The sequence below is a fragment of the Clupea harengus genome, chromosome 5 (genome assembly GCF_900700415.2).
Source record: "Clupea harengus chromosome 5, Ch_v2.0.2, whole genome shotgun sequence".
Taxonomy (NCBI): Eukaryota; Metazoa; Chordata; class Actinopteri; order Clupeiformes; family Clupeidae; genus Clupea; species Clupea harengus.
Window position 1 is genome coordinate 27446477 of NC_045156.1, and position 22500 is coordinate 27468976.

The window sequence follows — 22500 nt, forward strand, 5'->3', positions numbered from 1 at the left end:
GTGTGTGTGTGTGTGTGTGTGTGTGTTTGTGTGTGTGTGTTTGGTTGTGTGTGTGTGTTTGTGTGTGTGTGTGTTTGGTTGTGTTTTAGACTTCTTAGACCGTTGCACTGTTGGTATTGTTTTGTGTTGTGATGTATAAGAGAGCCACTTTACCAAGTCACATTCCTTGTTTGTGCAAACTTACTTGGCCAATAAAACCTGATTCTGATTCTGATTCTGATTGTGTGTGTGTGTGTGTGACCTGCTGTTTTTGCATGTACAGGAGAGGAGGAGGAGGATGAACCTGAAGTTCCATCAGGTCCACGCCCCGCCATCTCAGAACTCGTTAAAAAGGAGAAGATTACTCCTATCCCAGAAGGCAGTGCATTCTTCATCTTCAGCACTACCAACCCGTATGTCTCCCTCTCTCTCTCTCTTTCTCTCTCCCTCTCTCTCTCTCTCTCTCTCTTTCTCTCTCTCATCTTCAGTAGTACGAACCCGTATGTCTCCCTCTCTCTCTCTCTCTCTCATTCTTCATCTTCAGTAGTACCAAACCATATGTCTCCCTCTCTCTCTCTCTCTCTTTCTCTCTCTCACACACACACACACACACACACACAAACATATAGCTACTCAACTTAAAACTAATAAACTAAAAGCTAATCTGATCCAAAAATAAAAGGAACTTTAGTTTGACAGACTGTAGCCTACCTTAAATGGTCCCATCATGTATACCAGGTGACACTGAGAACAGTGTAAAGAATGAACCAATTAACCAACTAACTAAAACATAATTTGTGTTTTTCTCCCTCCTGAAGAATTCGTGTGGCCTGCCACAAGCTGATTAACCACCACATCTTCACCAACCTCATCCTCGTCTTCATCATGCTTAGTTCTGCCTCGTTGGCCGCCGAGGACCCTATCAGAAACTTCTCTGCGCGGAACATCGTAAGTGCTGTGGTCGAATGCCCTCCGATGTGTCAATGCCTCCTCCCCTCCCCTCCCCTCTCTTCCCAGCCCAGACCCTCAACACTGTCTGACCTAGTAACCAGCAGTGATTTTGCTGTGATGTGTTTATATCTACATGACATAGTCGGGTGTTATTGGTAATAATAGTGCACGGGCCAATCAATAGCCTAATGGTGACCTTAGTCTTTCAACTGATCTCATTTGTCTCTGTTTCGGCGACAACGCCACGGACTCCCAGGAGTTAATAAGATGTTAATAGTGTTTTTGTCACAGTAATAGTCCTTCCCCACTTTGTTAGTGTCCTTTTCCCCATGATCCTTTGAGGCATTTGCACTGGAGGGGCGATGGCAGTGCTCTTCGCTGAGAGCCTCATTCATGTGGAGGCATCAGGAAGTGACCAATCCTTGTGATGTGTTTGACATGTCTGCCGTGACTGAGCCGTGATTTGTGACATTGTTGTGGCATTAGTATTTCCTAAAAATGTGTTGTTGCATACTGTCATGCTGCATGTATTTTATCCAGAGCTTTATAACTGATTGGTTATGCATTTGTCTTGTGCCACTGTCTTGTGCCAGTAACTTACACCTGTGAAGGTATCAGTATTAGAACAGAATTTTGAGTCCCACTTTATTTTGAAAGCCCTTATTTTTTCTGCCATATACTGCATACCGGGGTTGGGAAGTAACTAGTTACATTTACCGGAGTTACGTAATTGGAAAATAAACGTAATTGTAATCTATTACAGTTACTGAAAAAAATATCGAATTAACTGACCAAAATGTTGGTGATTTAAAAAGGGTTACATCTGAAGATATTCTTTTCGGTAAAAAGCTTTACAGCTTATATGAAGAACACATCAGTCATTCTGTTGCTTTGCATCTTTTCGCAGTCTAGACAGGTTCATTCATTTGGCAGTATGCGCTCAAATCTTGTAAGTTGTTTCTGATTGTTTCTCTTGTTTGAATTTGCACCACCTCTCGTCTGCCAATCTAAAAGTAATATAAAGTAATTAAATGTTAGTTACTTGGCTTTGATTAAGTCATTTAAATAGTTACATTAGTAATTACATTTTTAACAAGGTAACTAGTGATCTATAACCTATTTAGGTAACATAAAAGTAATCTTCCCAACCCCAACTGTATATTGACAAAAAAAGGCTAGTTAATTGACAGTTAATTGACAGTGATGTTAGGGCTTTTTTGACATTTTGTAGATAAATGACTAGCTGTTTGTGGATTTAAAATGGGCTATTCAAATAAGGTGGGTTTCTTTGTGAGCATAATATCTGTTCTTTTGGGAGGGACATGAAGTATCATGACGAGTTTATTCTCATCTGTGTTGCAGATATTTTAAGGGACACATTTATAAATAGAAGCCTAACAACTGAGTCGGTTGACGGCTCGGTTTATTTTACAGGTTCTTTGCTAAGTGTTCACACGGAAATGAAGCGACGCAGCCTCATTATTTGGACACGGATGGAGCCATAGGTGCACTTGTTTTACAGGAGTCTCATTCAAGAAGATGGCAGGACAGAATAAAAGAGTGATTTTAGGCACCATGATGTAGTCTTAGTTACATATTTGTATGGTTAGTCTCTGTATTTAGATGGTTCAGTGTAAGAATGCATGTCATTACATGATGAAATAATTAATATCATTTCTAACTAATTCATAATTTTTCAGTCATAGGTTGTAATGTTATAATTTGTCATGATATTTGTGTCCTTCACTCTACGTTGATGTTTGTGTTCAGATGTTTTGGGCTTGATTCTACCAGCATAAAACAAAGAAAAATTATTATCGTAATCCTAGGGGAGCAAAAACTGTCATGAAATCTCACAAGAGCTCTAATTTGAGGTGGCAGTGTGGCTTTAGCATGCCGTTAATGTGTCAGTACCACCTGAATGCTAACCCAGATTGCTAGGTAATTAGCATACAGTCTGATGTCTTGCTTCTATTAGCCTGAAGGTATGATAGTGTATGAAAGCTGTGCAGAGTTTGGATATAGATGGATTGTTAACGCTATAAAAAAAAACAACCCTGTGTTTTTGCTCATCAGTGGGTCATTGGGCTCATGTAGGCCACCAGGCCTAGACCGTATGAAGCCCCACTCCCTCACTTCAGATTTAAGCCTGGCAGAATCACACCCATCTCTGTGAAGAAAGAAAACAAATGCCTTTTAATCTCTGTTAAACATATACATTGCTTTTTGCAGATACTTGGTTACTTTGACTATGCGTTCACGGCTATCTTTACAGTTGAGATCGTGCTGAAGGTAAATAGCATGTTCCGTGTCTGTGTGTCTTGTGCCATGACAGTCAGTAACACTGTACACCATGTGGTTGCTTTCCAGGTCCTAGGCTATGCTGATTATGTCTTCACTAGTATGTTTACATTTGAGATCGTGTTGAAGGTAACCCCTTATAAGGACACAGAGAGCCTTGCTGCATTTCTCTCCCTGTGTGTCACCTACCAATGCAACCTGGCTTGATTCGCCTTCGCCTTTTTTTCTATTATTATTTTGCTTTTCTTTTACTCTACTTTTCTTCCAAAACAACTGGCACCTCTTTTAGAAACACGTGAAACTTAAGAGCATTTCAACTCATCTGATCAGAACACCATAAAGCCCACAGTCCATGACAAAAAAAATCAATTGCAAGAGTTGTTTGAGTTGCTAGAAAGCCCTTCATTGGATAGGGAAAAGCATATTCCGAGAGAATTCCAAGAACATTCCCAGATACAGTTTCTTAATTGGTATAAAGAGAAAGCGGGTTGGGATTTCCATCATTAAAACCAGGTTTGGTGAATGGGTATAGTAGCACCTGTTCTTTCTCTATTATGGGGGGGGGGGTCAAAACAAACTAAACAGAATGATGCAACTCTTTGTGCAGTGACACGTATGCAGTTTAAACACATGGCTTTGACTGTGTCTAGGTTTGCAAACCCTTTTGGGATCAAAATACCCATTGCAGAAGAGGGGGGAGAAGTCAAGCCTGCCACATCCAAAGCCCCATTCATCCCTCTCACATCTGACTCAGTGTGATATTCAAAATCCATAAAAGAGGGGGCACAACCTGCAGGAGCATGGTGCCGTCTGCTCTCCCCTGAACCTCTCAGTGCATATAAATGTAGTGTGTCTTCCAGAACCTTAGGGGGCAGCACAACCTCCCGATTCTTACCACTGGCTGGGGCCTTTTTCTGAATGTCTCCTGGCACAACTCAGGCTCTATTTGGAGTTTCTGCTGACCTCTGGATTTATATGCACTTGGGAGATTCAAATCCTTTACTTTACTTTTATGATTTGGAGAGACTTATTTTTTCCTTTTCTGGCTGATTTTTTTTCTCTGCCTGCTTAGAGTGTAAGGGAGGAGAGGAGGTCAGGACCTCCTCCTCTTCCCCAGCTAGTTAAGAACTCCTCGGGTGGAATGTGCTTCTTGGAGAAAACTACAGAGCGGCACACATGAATGTGTCAGTAAGGGTATTCAGTTTTCCAATCGCTCTATCAATCTTACTGCTGGCCTCCTGTCTCTCTCTCTCTCTCTCTCTCTCTCTCTCTCTCTTTCCTTCTCTCTGGTAGTTCTGGTTCTTGCTCTCTCTTTCCCTCTCTTCCCTTTTCTCTCTCTTCCCCTACTCTCTACCTCTATCCCCTGATACTGGCTGCTTCCTGGCTCAGCAACAAATAGCATGTTTTATTGCAGGGCATCCTCTTGCGTATTGAGAAAGGAATGACTTACTACTACATTCATGCTGACTTAAGCCGTGTGGGTTTGGCGATTGATAGCATAAGCATTAGCTGTAGCATACAGTTAACTGCTCGCCACCCCGAAACTCGAGTGGCCCAAAAGAGTGGATCTGTGTGTGTGTGTGTGTGTGTGTGTGTGTGTGTATGTGTGTATCAGAGAATTTGCGGGTGTGGGTGATGTGATGCTCATGTGTTGCTGGTGTGAGCCTTGTGTTTGCGAAGGGAGCAGTAACCCTCTCCACCCACTCCTCAGATGACCACATACGGAGCATTCCTCCACAAGGGGGCTTTTTGCCGCAACTACTTCAACCTGCTGGACCTGCTGGTAGTGGGGGTCTCCTTGGTGTCCTTTGGCATCCAGTAAGTGCCCGTTTCTTCTAATTCTGAAGAAAAGGAATTCCATTTGTGCTGTCTCATTTTGTATTGTGTTCTTATTTGTCAATGTATCCCATATATCTTCAGGGACATTTCTAGGGGTTCTGGGTTCCCGAAGCGAAAGTCTGAGCATGGTCCCCCTTATACAGAATAGATATGAGCATGGGCCCCCTTATACAGAATAGATATTTTGGAAGGCAAGGCACTGTCATTGGGATAAATGTATCCTACATTCATTAGCAAACCCATCTGGCTGTGGGGATGGAACTTAAACAAATCTCCGTCAGAGAAAACAGAATATGCCTAACTTCTTAATCCACAGTCTTGGCCACATTCTGGATTATGCTAAAGCGCTGTACACTGTCACACCAGCTCAAGCACATTCCACACAAAGTGAATATCTTCTTCTATTGCCTGCACTTTCATTTTGAGTATGACAGCAGGTAGTTGCATTTCACAGTGTTGCCATGCTGTAATAACGAAGCTCTTATTCGCAAGCTAATGGTATGGGCCTCCAAAGGGGGTTTCTGGGTGTTCTCATTATACTGTCCCGCACAAAAGTCTTGTTTTTGAGGGGGGTTCCTCTCACGCAGTTGTTGTTGCTGTGGATAATGTGATCAGAGATCCTTGGGGGGGCCCCTTCCGGCTCAGGGCCCTAGGAAGTTGCCTGCTTTGCCTCCCCTGTCACGACGCCCCTGGATATCTTAATACCCTCTGCTCATAACACACTTCTATGAAGCCTAACGCGGTGCCAGCAACCGTGGTCTTGATTTCATTCATCATTCACCACGATCGCATAACGCAAAACGTTCAGTTACTCACGCAATATCCTCCAACATCCCAGCAATTGGGGAAGTACCTGCCGATTCTGCTCCATTAACACATTCCGTTCCGTTAATCCATTAATTTCACTTACCAACACACGCATACGTTAACAGCTTCCACTTCCTGGTTCCCGGTCCCACAACAGTTTGCTCCCCCAATTGAAATGTGCGCCCCATATAAAGGAATACTTTACCTGAAGTGGGATGGGGAAAGTGACTGACTGGTTAGTGCGGGGATAGTTAGACTCTGTTTATTGATGTACCATGATACTGAATGTTATGACTGATCTATTAAGGGGATATAATTAATAAGAAAACGCACAGTAACTGTTTATTTTACCTTGTGGTAATACCTTGTTGATAGTTGTATCTGACACAATGGGTAGCCCCAAGTATTGACCAATTCAGATGATTGGATGATTGATGAAGTGGAGGGGGGTCTGATTGGGACAGCTGGCTGAGGGTGGTTTTCTTTGTATTTTTACTGAGAAAAGTGGTATGTAGTCTATTGAATAACCGTCTAATCTATCTATTGAATAACCGTCTAATCTATCTATTGAATAACCGTTTAGTTCATTTTAGATTTATTTTCTTTGTTGAAAGTCTTTTTGTTTGTTATTTGCCGGGACTATCTGCACTATTTTCACGGGACTCCACGTTGTTTGCTGTGTTCTTCACCATTACACTAGCTTGCCCTGGACTAGACCCAACCATCCTGAAGTGGAGGGGGGCTGTGAGGCCCATTCTCACTCTTGTATTAAGCCTTATTTCAAAATAGCATGTGTGGTCTATTGTTAGAGTAAGGATGCTGTTATGTGTGTTTGGAGGATGGATGTGTGTGTTTCTGTGTGTTTCACTGCTGACGTGTGTTTGGAGGATGGATGTGTGTGTTTCTGTGTGTTTCACTGCTGACGTGTGTTTGGAGGATGGATGTGTGTGTTTCTGTGTGTTTCACTGCTGACGTGTGTTTGGAGGATGGATGTGTGTGTTTCTGTGTGTTTCACTGCTGATGTGTGTTTGGAGGATGGATGTGTGTGTTTCTGTGTGTTTCACTGCCGACGTGTGGTTGGATGTGTGTGTTTCACTGCCGACGTGTGTTTGGATGTGTGTGTTTCTGTGTGATTCACTGCCGATGTGTGTTTGGAGGATGGATGTGTGTGTGTGTGTGTGTCTGTGTGTTTCACTGCCGACGTGTGGTTGGATGTGTGTGTTTCTGTGTGTTTCACTGCTGATGTGTGTTTGGAGGATGGATGTGTGTGTTTCTGTGTGTTTCACTGCCGACGTGCGGTTGTCTGCCCACACAGGTCATCAGCCATCTCCGTGGTGAAGATCCTGCGTGTGCTGCGAGTGCTGCGTCCCCTCAGGGCCATCAACAGAGCCAAGGGTCTGAAGGTGCGCCACAGCGTCCTCTTCCTCACTCTTCGTCCTGCTGCCCACTTCTCCCTTCTAGATTTCTCCACTCCCATATTTCTGCAGTATGGTGTGACACACACGTAGGAGGTCACCATTGACAGTTTTATCAGGGAAATAATGAACTGAACAGAAAAGCCAGTGGAAGGGTTGCAGTACGCTCGCTTTGAGAGCTGTGTTCACCTCCCCTCTCTGTCTCCCTCTCCTCTCGCAGCACGTGGTGCAGTGTGTGTTTGTGGCCATCAGGACCATCGGCAACATCATGATTGTCACCACGCTGCTGCAGTTCATGTTCGCCTGCATAGGGGTGCAGCTCTTCAAGGTCAGTTCTCCAACTCTCCATGGAGGTTATGTCTGGTTCCAGGCCTAAAAATAGTCGTTACTTACACTTTGTTTACGGTTAGTATTGTGATCAAGGTCATCGCGGTAGCATTTGGTTTAAGGCGTTGTGTGTGTGTGTGTGTGTGTGTGTGTGTGTGTGCGCGTGTGTGTGTGTGCGTGCGCTTGTGTGTGTGTGTGTTTTTTTTGGGCGAACTGTTTCCTGTCCACAGGGGAAGTTTTATCGATGCACAGATGAGGCCAAGTCCAGCCCTGAGGAGTGCAAGTCAGTCACGCTGATAATCTATCAGCATACACACACACTCTTTCTCACACACACACACACACACACACACACACACACACACACTCTTTCTCACACACACACACACACACACACACACACACACACACACACACACTGAGAAACCCACAGCATTCAGCACCGTCTATGTTGATGGACATTGTTTTGGTAACTTTCATTTGGAAGCTATTTAAGAAGCCCCTTGATGCCCTATGAAGCCCTGCATTGCCATTTATATTTAGAACTAAACTCTGTTAGTCGTACACCCTATAATGTACTGTGGAACTACCTTTTCATAGTGTTGTGTAACCCTATCATGCCCACTCTGCATGATCTATCTCTCCATTCATTCCCAGGGGAACCTATATATTGTACAAGGATGGGAACGTCAACCTGCCCAGCATTGAGAGGAGACATTGGCACAACAGTGACTTCAACTTCGACAATGTGCTCATGGCCATGATGGCTCTGTTCACGGTCTCCACCTTCGAGGGCTGGCCATCGTAAGACACACTTCTCTGCGCACCATTCACATCATCACACACCATTCACACCATCACACACCTCGGCTTAGCAATGAGAGGACGAATACAAAAAGAGGACCCAGTAAAGGCAGCTACTAACAAAAGTGTTCATTTAGCCACACATGGAATTCAACTAGTGGGAGTGAGAAAATTATGAATTCAGTCATGGTTGTGTTGAGGTTATGTGTGTAATGTACTGTTATACAAGCATAACCCAACTGCACATTTGGGAGCTTCCCTCACCTATTTTACCACACACAGGCCTTCACTTTAATTGGCTCATCCCCAAGCAGTACGCTGCCCTCAACAGGCCTGTCTCCTGGGTCCTTGAAATCACTGTAGGGGAATGTGTTTGATTGCTAGTCAGTTAGCTCCAGTCAGTCTCTTTGAGTTCACCAGGGAGAGCTGGATCAGTGAGAGAGCAGAGAGCAGAGCGCAGAGAGCTGGATCAGTGCGAGAGCAGAGAGCAGAGAGCAGAGAGCCAGATAGTAGAGCCCAGAGCAGAGAGCAGAGAGCAGAGAGCTGAGAGCCAGATACAGCCCCAGTGGGGATGTAGTCAGCTGGTGAGGGGGCTGAGGTGGAGTGGGGTGGAGTGGAGTGGAGTGGGTTGGGGGTTGGACATCAAATCTGTGGCTCTAATCACAGTAATGCTCCCTCCACTGCCCCATTACTGCAATCTGACTCCAGGCCAGGAATGAAAAGTGACCGTCCTGAGGACCCATTTGTGGTACATGAGGATGACACAAAGAGAATGCTCACTGTGGCACATGGGACCATTTGTGATTGTTACATTTTGATTAATAAGATTAGTCACACTGAGTAACACTGTTTGTCTTATTAAGTAGGGCCTTGTGGTACAAATATTGCTTTGTTTTAATTAAATATTTCTTTGTTGTTGTACATGTTTATACATGTTTTATTTAATTCATTGAATTATTATTTTTTTCTTGTCCCTCTGTTTTCCAGGCTGCTGTATAAAGCCATTGACTCTAACAGGGAGAACCTTGGACCCATCTACAACTACCGTGTGGAAATCTCCATCTTCTTCATCATCTACATCATCATCATCGCCTTCTTCATGATGAACATCTTTGTGGGTTTCGTCATCGTCACCTTTCAGGAGCAGGGAGAAAAGGAGTATAAGAACTGTGAACTGGACAAGAACCAGGTTAGAAAACGCAGTGTGTGTGTGTGTGTGTGTGTGTGTGTGTGTGTGTGTGTGCACTTGGTGTCTGTGTGACTGGGTGTATTGCATGTGGTTCTCTAAGTGTGGTGACTGGGTGTATTGCATGTGGTTCTCTTAGTGTGGTGACTGGGTGTATTGCATGTGGTTCTCTTAGTGTGTGTGACTGGGTGTATTGCGTGTGGTTCTCTTAGTGTGGTGACTGGGTATATTGCATGTGGTTCTCTTAGTGTGTGTGACTGGGTGTATTGCGTGTGGTTCTCTTAGTGTGGTGACTGGGTGTATTGCATGTGGTTCTCTTAGTGTGTGTGACTGTCTTTAGGTGTGATTATTGATGCATGGTCGGCTGCACCAGAGTACATCAATATATTTGAGCAAATGTATATCTGTAATGGTCAACTGTCTGTAGGTGTGCGGATGCATGCTTGAGTAAATCAATAGAGTAAATGTCTGTGTTTGAGTAAATCAATGGAGTAAATGTCTGTGTTTGAGTAAATCAATAGAGTAAATGTCTGTGTTTGAGTAAATCAATGGAGTAAATGTCTGTGTTTGAGTAAATCAATAGAGTAAATGTCTGTGTTTGAGTAAATAAATGGAGTAAATGTCTGTGTTTGAGTAAATAAATGGAGTAAATACATGTGTTTGAGTAAATCAATAGAGTAAATGTCTGTGTTTGAGTAAATGTCTGTGTTTGAGTAAATCAATGGAGTAAATACATGTGTTTGAGTAAATCAATAGAGTAAATGTCTGTGTTTGAGTAAATCAATGTCTGTGTTGTATTTGTGTCCCTGCTCTAGCGTCAGTGTGTGGAGTACGCCCTGAAGGCGAGGCCTCTCCGGAGGTACATCCCCAAGAACCCGTACCAGTATAAGTTCTGGTACGTGGTGAACTCCACCGGCTTTGAGTACATCATGTTTGTGCTCATCATGCTCAACACGCTGTGTCTGGCAGTGCAGGTGAGTGCTGCGCCTGACACACACCTACATAGGTCACACACCAACACGCACACCAACACACTCAGGGCCTCATTTACTAACATTTGCGAGCGCAGCGTAATCAGCGCCTTTGCCAAACCGCATGTAGCGCACGATGTGTTTCCGCATTTTGCGTAGTGTTTATCAAACAAGAACCTCGTTGCGTAATCAGCGCCTTACTCCACCCTCTAGTGTTATTAGCGTGCCGCTAAAATAGGGGAGAACGGCCCTGCGTGTTCCTGCCACCATGGATGATGAGATAGAATTAGAATTAGAGCTTTTGGTTCATGAGGTTACAGCAAAATTTCTCCCTTTAGCCCTTCCGTCCACACTAAAACAGCGTATTCTGACACTGAAAACGGTGCTTTTCCAAAAAGCTACCCTAAGCGGATACATTTGAAAACTCTTTGCGTTGTTACTGCATCACTTCATGCACAGTGTGGGTCATCTTTGCCTTTTAAGGGTCGAACAGGACCGAATAGGTGCCTTTCCCTTCTGTTCAGTGCAGGTGCCTTACATTTCTGTGATTGTTATTTCATCCTTTTTACACTGTGATGCCATCTAATGTTAGGAAGGGGACACTCTTTGTGAACATGCGTTTATTGTGGACAGGGACGTTCGGTTGCCATGGCACTGGGGGTAGCTTGCGCTCGAGAGGCTATAACATCAAAATAAACATGGAAGGTGAAATGAAAATGCTGCTCTGTCTCTACAATTTACTTAGTTTAGTTAGTGTACTTCAGGTACAAGTACTTTTCCTGAATAGATACGCGTTACTCCTACGCAGAAGGCAAGCACTGTACTTGGTGTGCTTGAACGATGGGTGAAAAAGGCAACGAATATGGTTTAAACCCTACGTGGAGCGGCAATTCTGGGTAAGACCTGGCCGAACAGCTAGCTGGTGGGACAATTTTTTATATGCCTATATGAAATTTAAACAAATAACATTTTTTTTTTTTTTTTAAATGAATTGTGTCAAATTTCTCGCACGCAGATAGTTTTCATTTAGCAGCTGATATGTCATGCTAAAACACCTCTTGCTTCGTTACAAATGGAACAGACCTGGTTTAGACCTGCTTTTATGAGGCGGAGAATTCTCACGCAAATTAGAGACACGCTCTCGTCAGGCAGTTTTAGTAAATACCACGGAATCATAATTAGGCGCACTTTGCGCATCTCCTCCCATCTCTTCGCGACGAACACCCACTTTCCCTTATACCCTCCCAACAGCAGGCAATCTGCGTTTTTACTCAAGTGCGCCACCTCTGTAAATACGGTTCCATGTCTTGATCTGCATTTTGCGCAGAAATTACGCCTGAAGTGGGCGCAATTCTGTTAGTAAATGAGGCCCGCACTGCATCTCCCCCAGATAACTTTATATGGAAGGAATACTTCTGAAATACAAAACCTAAACAGAATTTTCTAAACCCTTCAATCTCACTATCTTAAATTGGCAGGGATTTATTTACCCACAATAGGCCAAACACAAGCGTGAAGACACCATGCATTAACAGAACGATTGTGGTAGTTAAAGGAGGGAAACATCACAACTACTGTGTTAATTCTGCTTTTCTTACACAGTAGTCGTCTCATTCATTTACATTACATTACATTTAGTCATTTAGCAGACGCTTTTATCCAAAGCGACTTACATATGTGCGACTTACAATGTATACACATTTTACATTTACACTGATGGCACACTGCACATCAGGAGCAATTAGGGGTTCAGTGCCTTGCTCAAGGACACTTCGACAGGGAATCGAACTAGCAACCTTCTGATTACTAAACGACTTCTTTACCTCCTGTACCACTGCCGCCCCTCATTCCTTCATCTTCCTCCTTTCCCCTCTCTTCAGCACTACGGCCAGTCTCCGCTCTTCAACTATGTGATGGACATCCTCAACATGGTCTTCACGGCTGTGTTCACGGTGGAGATGGTTCTCAAACTGATTGCCTTCAAACCCAGGGTACTTTCCAATTCACTCTTTAGTGAATGACACACACTCAAAGAAGCTAAAACTCTCTCTCTCTCTCTCTCTCTCTCTCTCTCTCTCTCTTGCCCTGTTTTTTTCTCTCTCTCTCTCTTTCTCTCTCTCTCTCTCTCAGGTGTCTCTGTCTCTCTCTCTCTCTTTCTCTCTGTCTGTCTCTCTTACTCACACACACACACTCTCTCTTGATGATTAAAAGTAGGTTGTGATAATCACACTGTAGGCATACCATTGTCCTCTGTTGAAGTGTTGTGTCCTGATGAAATGATGTAATGATCGGTGCCCCTCCTTCCTTCACCCCCCCCCCCCCCCCCCCCTCCACGCCCCCACAGCTGTGTGTTGAGAGGAAGAAACGGGACCCAGTAAGACCCTGTGTGTGGTGCACTATCTAGAGCCTGCCATGTGACTTCTATTCTTAACACCAGCGCTCTCTCTCTCTCTCAAAATTGATTATATGCATGCTGACTGAGGCTAGATTTTAGAGTTTCCTGAATGTCTCTCACACATTTGCATTTTTATTTTGTTGAAAGTAATTTACAATTAATTAAATGTATCTATTCATTTTATAATTAGATTAAAAATCCTGCAATTTTTTGTTGCCCCCCCCCTCCCCCCCCCAAACTCCCACCATCACACCCCCAATGCTTCCCAAAGGGGTATTTTGGGGACGCGTGGAACGTTTTTGACGCCGTGGTTGTGATGGGGAGCTTAGTAGACATAGTTCTGAGTGAGATTGATGTAAGTATGCCACAACAGCCTGTTCCTCCTCTGGTCTGCAGCCGGCAGACCACATGACCTCTTCAGGGGGGCCTTCTAGTCCTCCCTTCTCTCTCCCTTGAGGCCATGCTGCTGGTTCTCATCTGTCCATTCCCTTCCCCTCCTCAGACTCTGCTTTTTATTCCTCAGATCTTAACTCTCTTCTCTTTTTTCCCCCTTGTCTTGTCTACCTGTCTTACCCCCCTCCTCCCATTTTTATTCTTTCAATTCTCTCCTTTCTCTCTCGCTCTCTCTCTCTCTCTCTCTCTCTCTCTCTCTCTCTCTCTCTCTCTTTCATTCCCCTATTTCCTCTCTTCCGTTTGTCCTTTGGTTGGTGTGTGTCTGTTATCCACAGCACTATTTCACTGATGCGTGGAACACGTTTGATGCCTTAATTGTAGTGGGTAGCGTCGTTGATATTGCTATCACTGAAGTCAATGTAAGTATCTCTTTCTCTGCATATGGGAATGGAAACCATGCAAGAAGACCATGTGCCCTTTGAACCCACCTCTCTGTTGCAGTGCATTAGGGGATAGGCGTCAGTGGTACTTACAAAATCAACAAAGTGAGTCACGGAAGCGTTTTGGTGCGGGGTCATGTAGTGGAGACCAACGCCTATCCTGAGATGGAATTCATTTTGGCAGTGCCAGTTTAGATACACAGAACCATAAATTGCAGGGTGGGGAAATCAATTGGATACCTTCTCACATTTATAGCTGGCCTTCATGCATAACTGCCTCATAAATGTTGAGTTATGAATGCGTTATTCCCCATTAAAAGATCTAATTATGTTATGCTTGCATAGCACTGCCAGTATGGCATGAGTGGAGTAGTCCCTGTAGCTTTAACAGGGATGACATCTAAAAGTTTGTTTCTGAACTTTTTCTGAAATACTTCCTATCTAACTAAATCCTACCTAGAATTTATAGCAGTTCTTTCCATATTGTGCTGTCATATCCAGTAAAAGGCAGCAGTTATGGGCTTCAGGAGGACATTTTCCCTTTATATCATTTTTGACAGGTATCGTGTCTTATGTTCTCAAACTGAAAGATGTTTACTTTCTATATTTACCTTCAATCTGGAAAAAGTTATGACTAAACAAGGTTTACATTTTTTTTAACTCAAAAAATATAACTGGGCATAAATGGTCTTTTGCAAGGCTTCATTCCATTAACTTCTGTATTGTGATTATGTTTGTCTGTGATACTCTCCAAGCCAGGTACTAGTACACTCACTCACACAGTAAAATGGACATCAGTCAATACACACATACAGAAACACTACACATTTACCATAGAATTAACCCCTTCATCCGTACAGAGTGTTTTCACCTGTGTCCACTGTGCATGGGTATATGTTGAGGACGACTCAACTCCTCGAGAAGATAATGACACGTTGCCATGGTAACCCCAGGATTAGTTTGGTTGTCTAACCCTTGTTCTTATTCATTCTGTTCTGTTTCCATAGAAACTTGTAGAGGCAAGTATGGCAACAACAAAAAAAATATATATACTCAAATCTCCTCTCTGCTCGTAAATCTGCTTCATAATGACTTCGCCTGTCGACCCTTCCCTCAGTGCTGTGCAGTTCTCTCTGAAGTTTACTGTCTTCTGATGTTTTATTGTCTCAGTCATTTGTAAAAGTGGCATTCAATTCTGTCTGTCTCTCTCTCTCTCTGCCTTTGTAAAGCTTAGGGTTCCTCAGGTTTGCCGCCCATAAAGCCCTGTCAGCTAATTGCTCAGCTGTTTCCTAAAACAGGATAACAATGATTAGTGAGGTGTTAGCCTTGTGATGGCAGAGTCCCCTGCATGCTTCTGCTGCCATTGTCTACATGCTAAAAGTCCTAACTAACACGCAAGGAAAATGCTCACAATTGCTAGAAGAATACACACACATGAGCATGCCTACACACATGTACACTGTTTTTTTGTCAGTCACATGCATACACACATACACACACAAACCATTCCACAGATCACAAGGGGATTATCAACAGGTGTTTGATCCCCTCCACCCAAGAGAAGAGCATCTGTGTAATCCAGTGGCTGCTATAGAGAGCATGGTAGTCCCAGGCTGGAGCCTAATCTACGCTAATCTAACGGAGAGAGAGTAGTGTTTCTGCAGCAGGGCGTCAGCGTAGAGTTGAGCAGTGTCCACCTGGCCTCCTGCTCGGTCAGCTCCCAGAGCTGCGGGTGCTGTTTCTCTGGAGTTTCCTGTGTATGTCGCTGTTTGTCTATCGTCTTTGTCCGTCCGTCTGGTCCTTACCTCCACTGCATACTGTCTGTGCAACTGAGGTCGTATGTGTTTGTACAGTATCACTGTTTGTACCTAGTTGTGTTTGTCAGTGTATGTGTCTGTGAGTGTATACCATACTCAATATAAATGTGTGTTTGTCAGTATATATGTACGTGTGGCTGTGTCAAATCTATATATGTGTGTGTGTGTGTGTGTGTGTGTGTGTATATATGTATGTATGTGTATGTATTTTCCATTCAGTCCTCTATGTGTGATGCACTATTTATTTCATGAGGTCTCTGATGGATATTTGCATTAAGCTAATTAGCCTTCTATAACTAGCACCACTTGTGTGGAAAGTTAGTTGTGAAGGCCTTTTGAGATGTCCAGGGTGCTATTTGTGGATACAAAAAGGGGGGGAGGGGGGAGGGGAGGGTTGAAACGTCTTTCTTCATGAAAATAAATCATGATACACAGTGAGCTATATATACACTATGTACTGTACAGTACACTAGGCTGTTTTTGGCAGTTGCTAAAGCATGCACTATCTTAAATAGCTAGCAGAAAGGCCATTGTGTGCATTGCAAGCGCTAGCCAGCTGTTTGTTTGTTTAGTTACTACGAGACTTTGTCTGCACTGCAGTTGGCTTAACTGACTGATCAAAAGAGTGCTTTCTTTTCGCCCTCCACAAACTCTTCACCAGGTAGCTCACTAGGCAGCAACTTAAATGCATCAGGCTCACCGATTTGGTTCCAGCAGATGTCAAACAATCCAACCATTAACTTTAAACACTTGCTACAGCAAAACAAAAGCCTTCCCCATTCTGAACACTAACGTGTTCAAATGCATCTTTTACCATTTGATTTGACCTTATTAGTTTTGAGTTATTAGTTCCCCTCAGCCTGGGAGTTGCCCTCTATCCTGACAACAGTAGCTTCTGTAGGTGCATTCTCAGTTGTAATATTTGTAGGATTGATATGGTGAGGGTCATGTAAAATACGATGATCCTTTTCTAATGTAACCAGGATCATCATGTCATCTCTGTTGTCACGCCAGTGCGTGTGTTGACAGTAATAGTCCGTTTCTGATGTTATCGTTGTTTGCACTAAAGACTGTTCTCGCACCGCATCACTATATTTTTTTTAAATATATATATTTTAGGTATTTTTATACGTTTTTTTTTGATGAAGTAGCATTGATCACTGGGGGGGGAGGAAGGGGTATACAGACCAGAAGAGGGGAAATCCCCCTCACCCTCCCCAGCAAATGGCACCCTGGAGATGTCCATCAACTCCTTCTGTGGCCCATCTCCTCACTGCTTGTGTCTGTTGCTGTGATGCTGTTATAGATCTACACTCTCTAGCTCAGACATGGTGGCCATTTTGTTTCATCGTGTCTGACCTAGTAGAGAATGAATCTGTTTGCCACACAGCTGTTCCATCAAAGGGCATGTTGCTGCTGTCTTTCCTGTCCCTACTCTGTCTTCCATTGCATGTTGGGAAATGTAGTCACCATTTCACGTCCTAACAATCACCTCATACCCCCTCCTTACAGATGGCGCTTGGCCACCCGCTCCATGCTCCGGTCAGTCTCATCCAGTAGCGTCTCTGTGAAGTTTGACCCTCCTCTCTCTCCATATCTCCTTTCTGTTCCACCTCCAGACAGAATGGCCCTGGAGCTCACAGTGTACAGCTAGCTGAGTATTGAGCCCCTTTTCAAGTCATTAGTTGTCAGTCAGTTTCTGATCCAAAGCTGTCAGTTTTGCGAAGCTGTCCAATCATAAGAGGAATTGTCCAGACTTCCTCAAGGTTAAAGACTATACACTCCTCAGTCCAGTCCAACTTCAACCGTACAGACTAAATTGATCATTGTGATAGCAAACTTGAGTTTATTTGGATCGATTCCATTCTAGTTTGACCAGGTGCAATGTATTTTTAAAACAGTTGTGCTGCACCTTGAAGACAAACTAAACTGCCTACTGTGGACGCATCTATTACATGTCAGCATAGCTCTAAGGGGGGGGGGGGTAAATCAGTCACTAAACTTTGGGGTAGCTGTGTTCGTCTTATGTTTCACCTTAAAATTAAATTAAACCACTTAGATTTCAGTCAAAGATTGAGATGAGGCTAAGAGCCTTGTCAGGATACTTGTCCTTCGCTGCCCCCTGCAGGCCAGTTGATGAGATGACCAGTGGTATTGGACCATGCAGATGGCTGCTCAGTGTTGCAGGGGTGGTGTGTGTGTGTGTGTGTGTGTGTGTGTGTGTGTGTGTGTGTGTGTGTGTGTGTGTGTGTGTGCTGCCTCTGTGAGTGACCGTGTGTGTTCTGTTCTGTCTTCCTGTAGTCAGCTCTTTAAAGCTCTTAAATCTCAGAGAGGAGATCATGGGTAGAGCAGGTGTGTAAACTTCAGCCAGGCTGCATGATCAGATGCTCTCTTTATCGCACTTTCTTTTTCTCAATTTATTTTTCTCTCTTTCAATCGCTACCTCTTTCTGTCCTCTTTTATTTACGATATATTGTCTCTTTTTTCTTTCTTCTGCCTTTACCCCTTTACTCTTCACCTCCACTCTGTCGCTCTCTGCACCACTCTCTCTGCACCGGTCTGTGTGAGAGCGCCCTCTAGTGGTGGCTTTTTTGAAGGGTGCTGTTGATCTGCATGATTTGCTGCAATGCTAAACAAAGACTGATGATGATTCTCTCATGTCTTTGGCTGCTGCTTCTTCAGTTGGTTTGTTAGTTTGTGTGTGTGTGTGTGTGTGTGTGTGTGTGTGTGTGTGTGTGTGTGTGTGTGTGTGTGTGTGTGTGTGTGAGAGTGCTTTTTGCATGCACAAATGAATACGTCTGTGTTGAGCTTGCCTGCAACATGACAGCGCTGAGAGCATGAGCTTCATCCAATGCTATGACCAGGAGGGGTTAGAAGGTCTCCCGTCCGCTTCCTCCCATAAATGTACGATCAGGCAGCTCATCGTGTCGCCGACATCATGTCATTAAGCCCGTGTGAACAAATGAGAAGTGATGAGGATATGTAGGTAACATGCTCAACCGTATCCATGTGCTCTGCCATTGTGTCCGTGCATGCAAAAGGCCATGTCTGTCTGGAGTCTCTGGTGCTATGGCACCGACTGCTAGTGCCCCCCCCCCCCCCCACCCCACCCCACCCTGTTTCAGCCTGCTCCCTGACCCCTGACCCCAGGTCAGTGGGGTTACGCTGATTAAACTCCCCTCTCTGTGACGATACATTGCCTCTGCTCTGTGTGTTTCCCGTGTGTGTGTGTGTGTGTGTGTGTGTGTGTATGATACTGAATGGATTTGTAGTGTGTTAGAGTGTGTGTGTGTGTGTGAATGTGTTGATGTGGATATGCGTGTATATGTGTGTACGAGCGAAAGGATGTTTTATATGGGGTATGAGACTGTGTGAATTGGAGTGTGTAGGTAAAATAGTGTGATTGTGTTAGCTTGAGTGAACAGAGGGCTTTGTGATTCAGAGACTATGGGCTTTAGTTTGGTACTGTACAATACACAATACACACTCATGCAAACGACCACTCTCACTCTCACTCACACACACACACACACACACACACACACACACACACACACACTCGTACTCATGCACACGACCACTCTCACTCACACACACACACACACACACACACACACACACACACACACACACACACACACTCGTACTCATGCACACGACCACTCTCACTCACACACACACACACACACACACACACACACACACACACACACACACACACACACACACACACACACACACACACACACACACACTCGTACTCATGCACACGACCACTCATAAAGGAACAAACACCCCGAAGGCCCCACATTTTACGATTTCCCGTTCTGCAAAAAAAGACCAAGTCTTCAGAGATGTCTTTTGTGATGCCAAACAATGGATCTTACTTAGGACCTAATAAATCTTGTGTGCATGTGTTAGAGCAGTACTGCGATACTTGGACTAAAAATAAACACACTTGGGGAAGGTTATCACACAGAGGTGAGCACACTGTTCTGTTCAGGAAGCAGCACTGAGAGACCTATTTTAAAATGTCAGAGGAATGCTTCCTTTGCATTAGTAGGACATAGAACCATAGCTCAGGCTATGCCGGGGAGCTACTTAGTAGGGGTGGGGGAAAAAAATCGATTTTTCGATTTCTCTCGATTCTCTTTAGAACGATTCTGTCTCGATTCAGAAAAGTTCATAATCGATTTTTTAATTAAAAATTAATATTTTTTTTTTTTTTTTTTTTTTTTTTACATATTCATTTTGTGTTGAAATGCAAGCTGCATCGATTATTGCATTGTTCATAGAAAGTCATAATTGTGACAAGGAAAAACTTTTTCTCTAATAAAAAAATAGATCTGTTGATTTATCAAACACAAAGTAGGAAGTGATTTGAGACTCTAAGTAGCAAATTCAAATGTTTTAAAAATTGAGACGCATCGATAACCGTTTTATCGGTTTAGAATTGATAATCGATAATCGGTTTAGAATCGAGAATCGGTTTAGAATCGAATCGTTGACCTCTGAATCGGAATCGAATCGAATCGTGAGGTGCCAAGAGATTCCCACCCCTACTACTTAGGGTATTTTGCGAGTGTGAATTAGTATACATCCTCCGAATATTTTCTTTTTTTCCCTAAAGGTTAACCATATTCATTCGTTTTTGGTGCAGTAGTTTATTTTTTAGCCTTTATACATTTGCTTTTGTAGGATATAAGTACTCATATTAATCATTTAGTGCAACAGCTATGGGAGGATGAGTTTTCACCTAAATTGGATTCTGGGGACTTGTGTGTTCTCTCTCAAATCCCCACCTTATTAAAATGAGGGTAGTTGAAAGTTTTTCACACACAAACACTTTCACCAGGCATTGCAGCACTGCTGTGCTCAGCAGTCTATGTCTGTAGGACCAAAGAACAACCCGCTGTCACATCTGCTCTTCTAAACTAGAGCACATCTGGAGCAGCTGTGGGCCAAATCTGGCCCAGGACCATGGAGCCACTGAGTAGGCCACGGTTTGCAACGCAGGGGATCCAACTAGGCAGTGCTGGTGTTGAATTCATTATTGTTGAAATAATCTTAAATCCTTGATGCTTGGTGATTCTACTCCCCCTGTATGTGTGAAGCTCGGTGTCTTGTCGCTCAGAGAGTGTGTGTGTGTTCGCATGTTCTGCCTGCGTTAAGAGTTGTGCTGTCGAGACAGACTGGTGTGTCTCTGTGACCAAGTGTGACACCAGAGGTCCTTTACTGGGCCAGTAGTTTTGTGTTGCATAATGATAAATGTCCTGTTCTGTCAGCCTGTTCCTGTGCTGTGCATCATTTAGTGCTGGACTGCAATCCTTTATGTAACCACCAGGGTTAGCCTCAACTGCCTTGTGTGTGTGTGGGGGGGGGGGGAGAGGGCGCGCGCGTGTGTGTGTGCACGCTGGCATATCTGTGCACGCTGGCGTATCTGTCCTTGCCTGGTGTGTGTCTGTGTGCGTGCGTGTGTGTGTGTTATGTAATCATCTCTGTTCTGTGAGTGCGCTGCGTTGTTGAATGTGATGTGCCAGACCCAGGGTGAAGTGGTAGTCATTATGAGCAGACCGAGGGGATTCTTATTCTGTGTTCTGTATTGTCCTCCAGTAAGGGAGGTTGCTTCTCTGTGGTGTGTGTTTCTACAGTCATAGGGTGTCTGTGTCCTGAGATACTGTACGTTGCTGTGCAGTGCAGTGAGTCTGCTAGTGGTGTGCCGACGTTGTGGTTCAGGTTTGGTTGAATGGGAATGTGGTGATGGTGTCTGTGCCGTCGTGTGTGGGTGGTGGAACGGAGTATCTGGTAGCTCTGTGCTACGGTGTTGCTAAGGCTGTGCTAACGCTGTGCGAGTCATTAATGCAGCTCTCTGAATTTTAAAGCCCACGGAGGCACCCGTGGTGGATGAGTCTGGGGTAAGATCTTCTCTGCCCCCCCCCCCCCCCCCCCCCGCTTCCTGGGCTCAGCCCCGCTTTATCCATGTTGTTTCTGTTGTTTTCTTCTTTTAATTATCTGATTAAAGATTATCTGTGTTAAGGTTTCCTGTTTTTGCGTATAGGCTTCTAGTTTTGGTTAAGTTTTATTTTGAAAGGGGTGTGTTGGTTTGTTTTGACTTCATTTGTTTGTTTGTTGGTTGGTTGTTTGGTTTGCTTTGGTTGTTTGTTGTTTTTTTTTTTTTCATTCTATCTTTCTTGGGTTTTGTTTGCCGGCGGGGTAGTGTCACCCAAACGTGGCGCAGCGCCAGGCCCCCGCGGAGGCGCCCCCCTCTCGTGACGTTTGCAGGGCTGACACTGTTGCATGGTCCGCTCCAGGGGTCATGACCTCTCTGTGACCTCTGACCTGTAGCTAATAGGGATAGTTGGGGATGGGTAGGGGGGTGGGTGCGTGATGGTGTGTCCCACTGTGACTGCGCATGGAGTGACTCTGGGCCGCTGGAGCCATGCTTGCACCGAGCCGCTCCGAGCCGACCAAGTCAAGTATGGCCGAGAGTTTTCTTACCCAGCATGCATTCCTGCCACCCTTTCCTTCTCTCTGATAGGCCGTTGCTGTGGGCATAACAGGGCTTCTGGTGGTGCTTTGACTCCCCCTATATAGTCTACATATCTCCCATACAGTGTATGGTGTTCATGGTACTGTGGTGAGCGTGACCGCCCTCCAAGCGTTCGCCCCCCGGTGTTTGATTCCTGGCCACTGCAGGATGCCGATGTAAGTTGCTTTGGATAGAAGTGTCTGCTAAATACCAGACCTTTACCTTTAGTCAAATGGTCCTAAACCTGTATTTCTTGACCCCAGAGAAAAAGAGGGTTTTAATCAGCTAAGTCATATAAAGCAGGAAACCACATGCGGTTAGAATGCAGTGTGTAGCGCCCCCTACT

At 44.3% G+C, this 22500-nt stretch overlaps 1 protein-coding gene across 1 annotated transcript in view; it reads left to right on the forward strand.

Annotated features, from left to right (window-relative positions):
- Window positions 1-22500, forward strand: part of cacna1da (calcium channel, voltage-dependent, L type, alpha 1D subunit, a) — a 90880-nt gene that overhangs the window by 49209 nt on the left and 19171 nt on the right. The window contains exons 20-32 of the mRNA XM_031568577.2: window positions 263-392; window positions 798-927; window positions 3163-3360; window positions 4943-5049; window positions 7193-7280; window positions 7513-7620; window positions 7850-7902; window positions 8277-8423; window positions 9411-9612; window positions 10425-10583; window positions 12461-12571; window positions 13704-13787; window positions 21508-21540. Of these exons, the coding sequence (XP_031424437.1) occupies window positions 263-392; window positions 798-927; window positions 3163-3360; window positions 4943-5049; window positions 7193-7280; window positions 7513-7620; window positions 7850-7902; window positions 8277-8423; window positions 9411-9612; window positions 10425-10583; window positions 12461-12571; window positions 13704-13787; window positions 21508-21540 (1550 nt within the window). The remainder of the gene's footprint in view (window positions 1-262; window positions 393-797; window positions 928-3162; window positions 3361-4942; window positions 5050-7192; window positions 7281-7512; window positions 7621-7849; window positions 7903-8276; window positions 8424-9410; window positions 9613-10424; window positions 10584-12460; window positions 12572-13703; window positions 13788-21507; window positions 21541-22500) is intronic.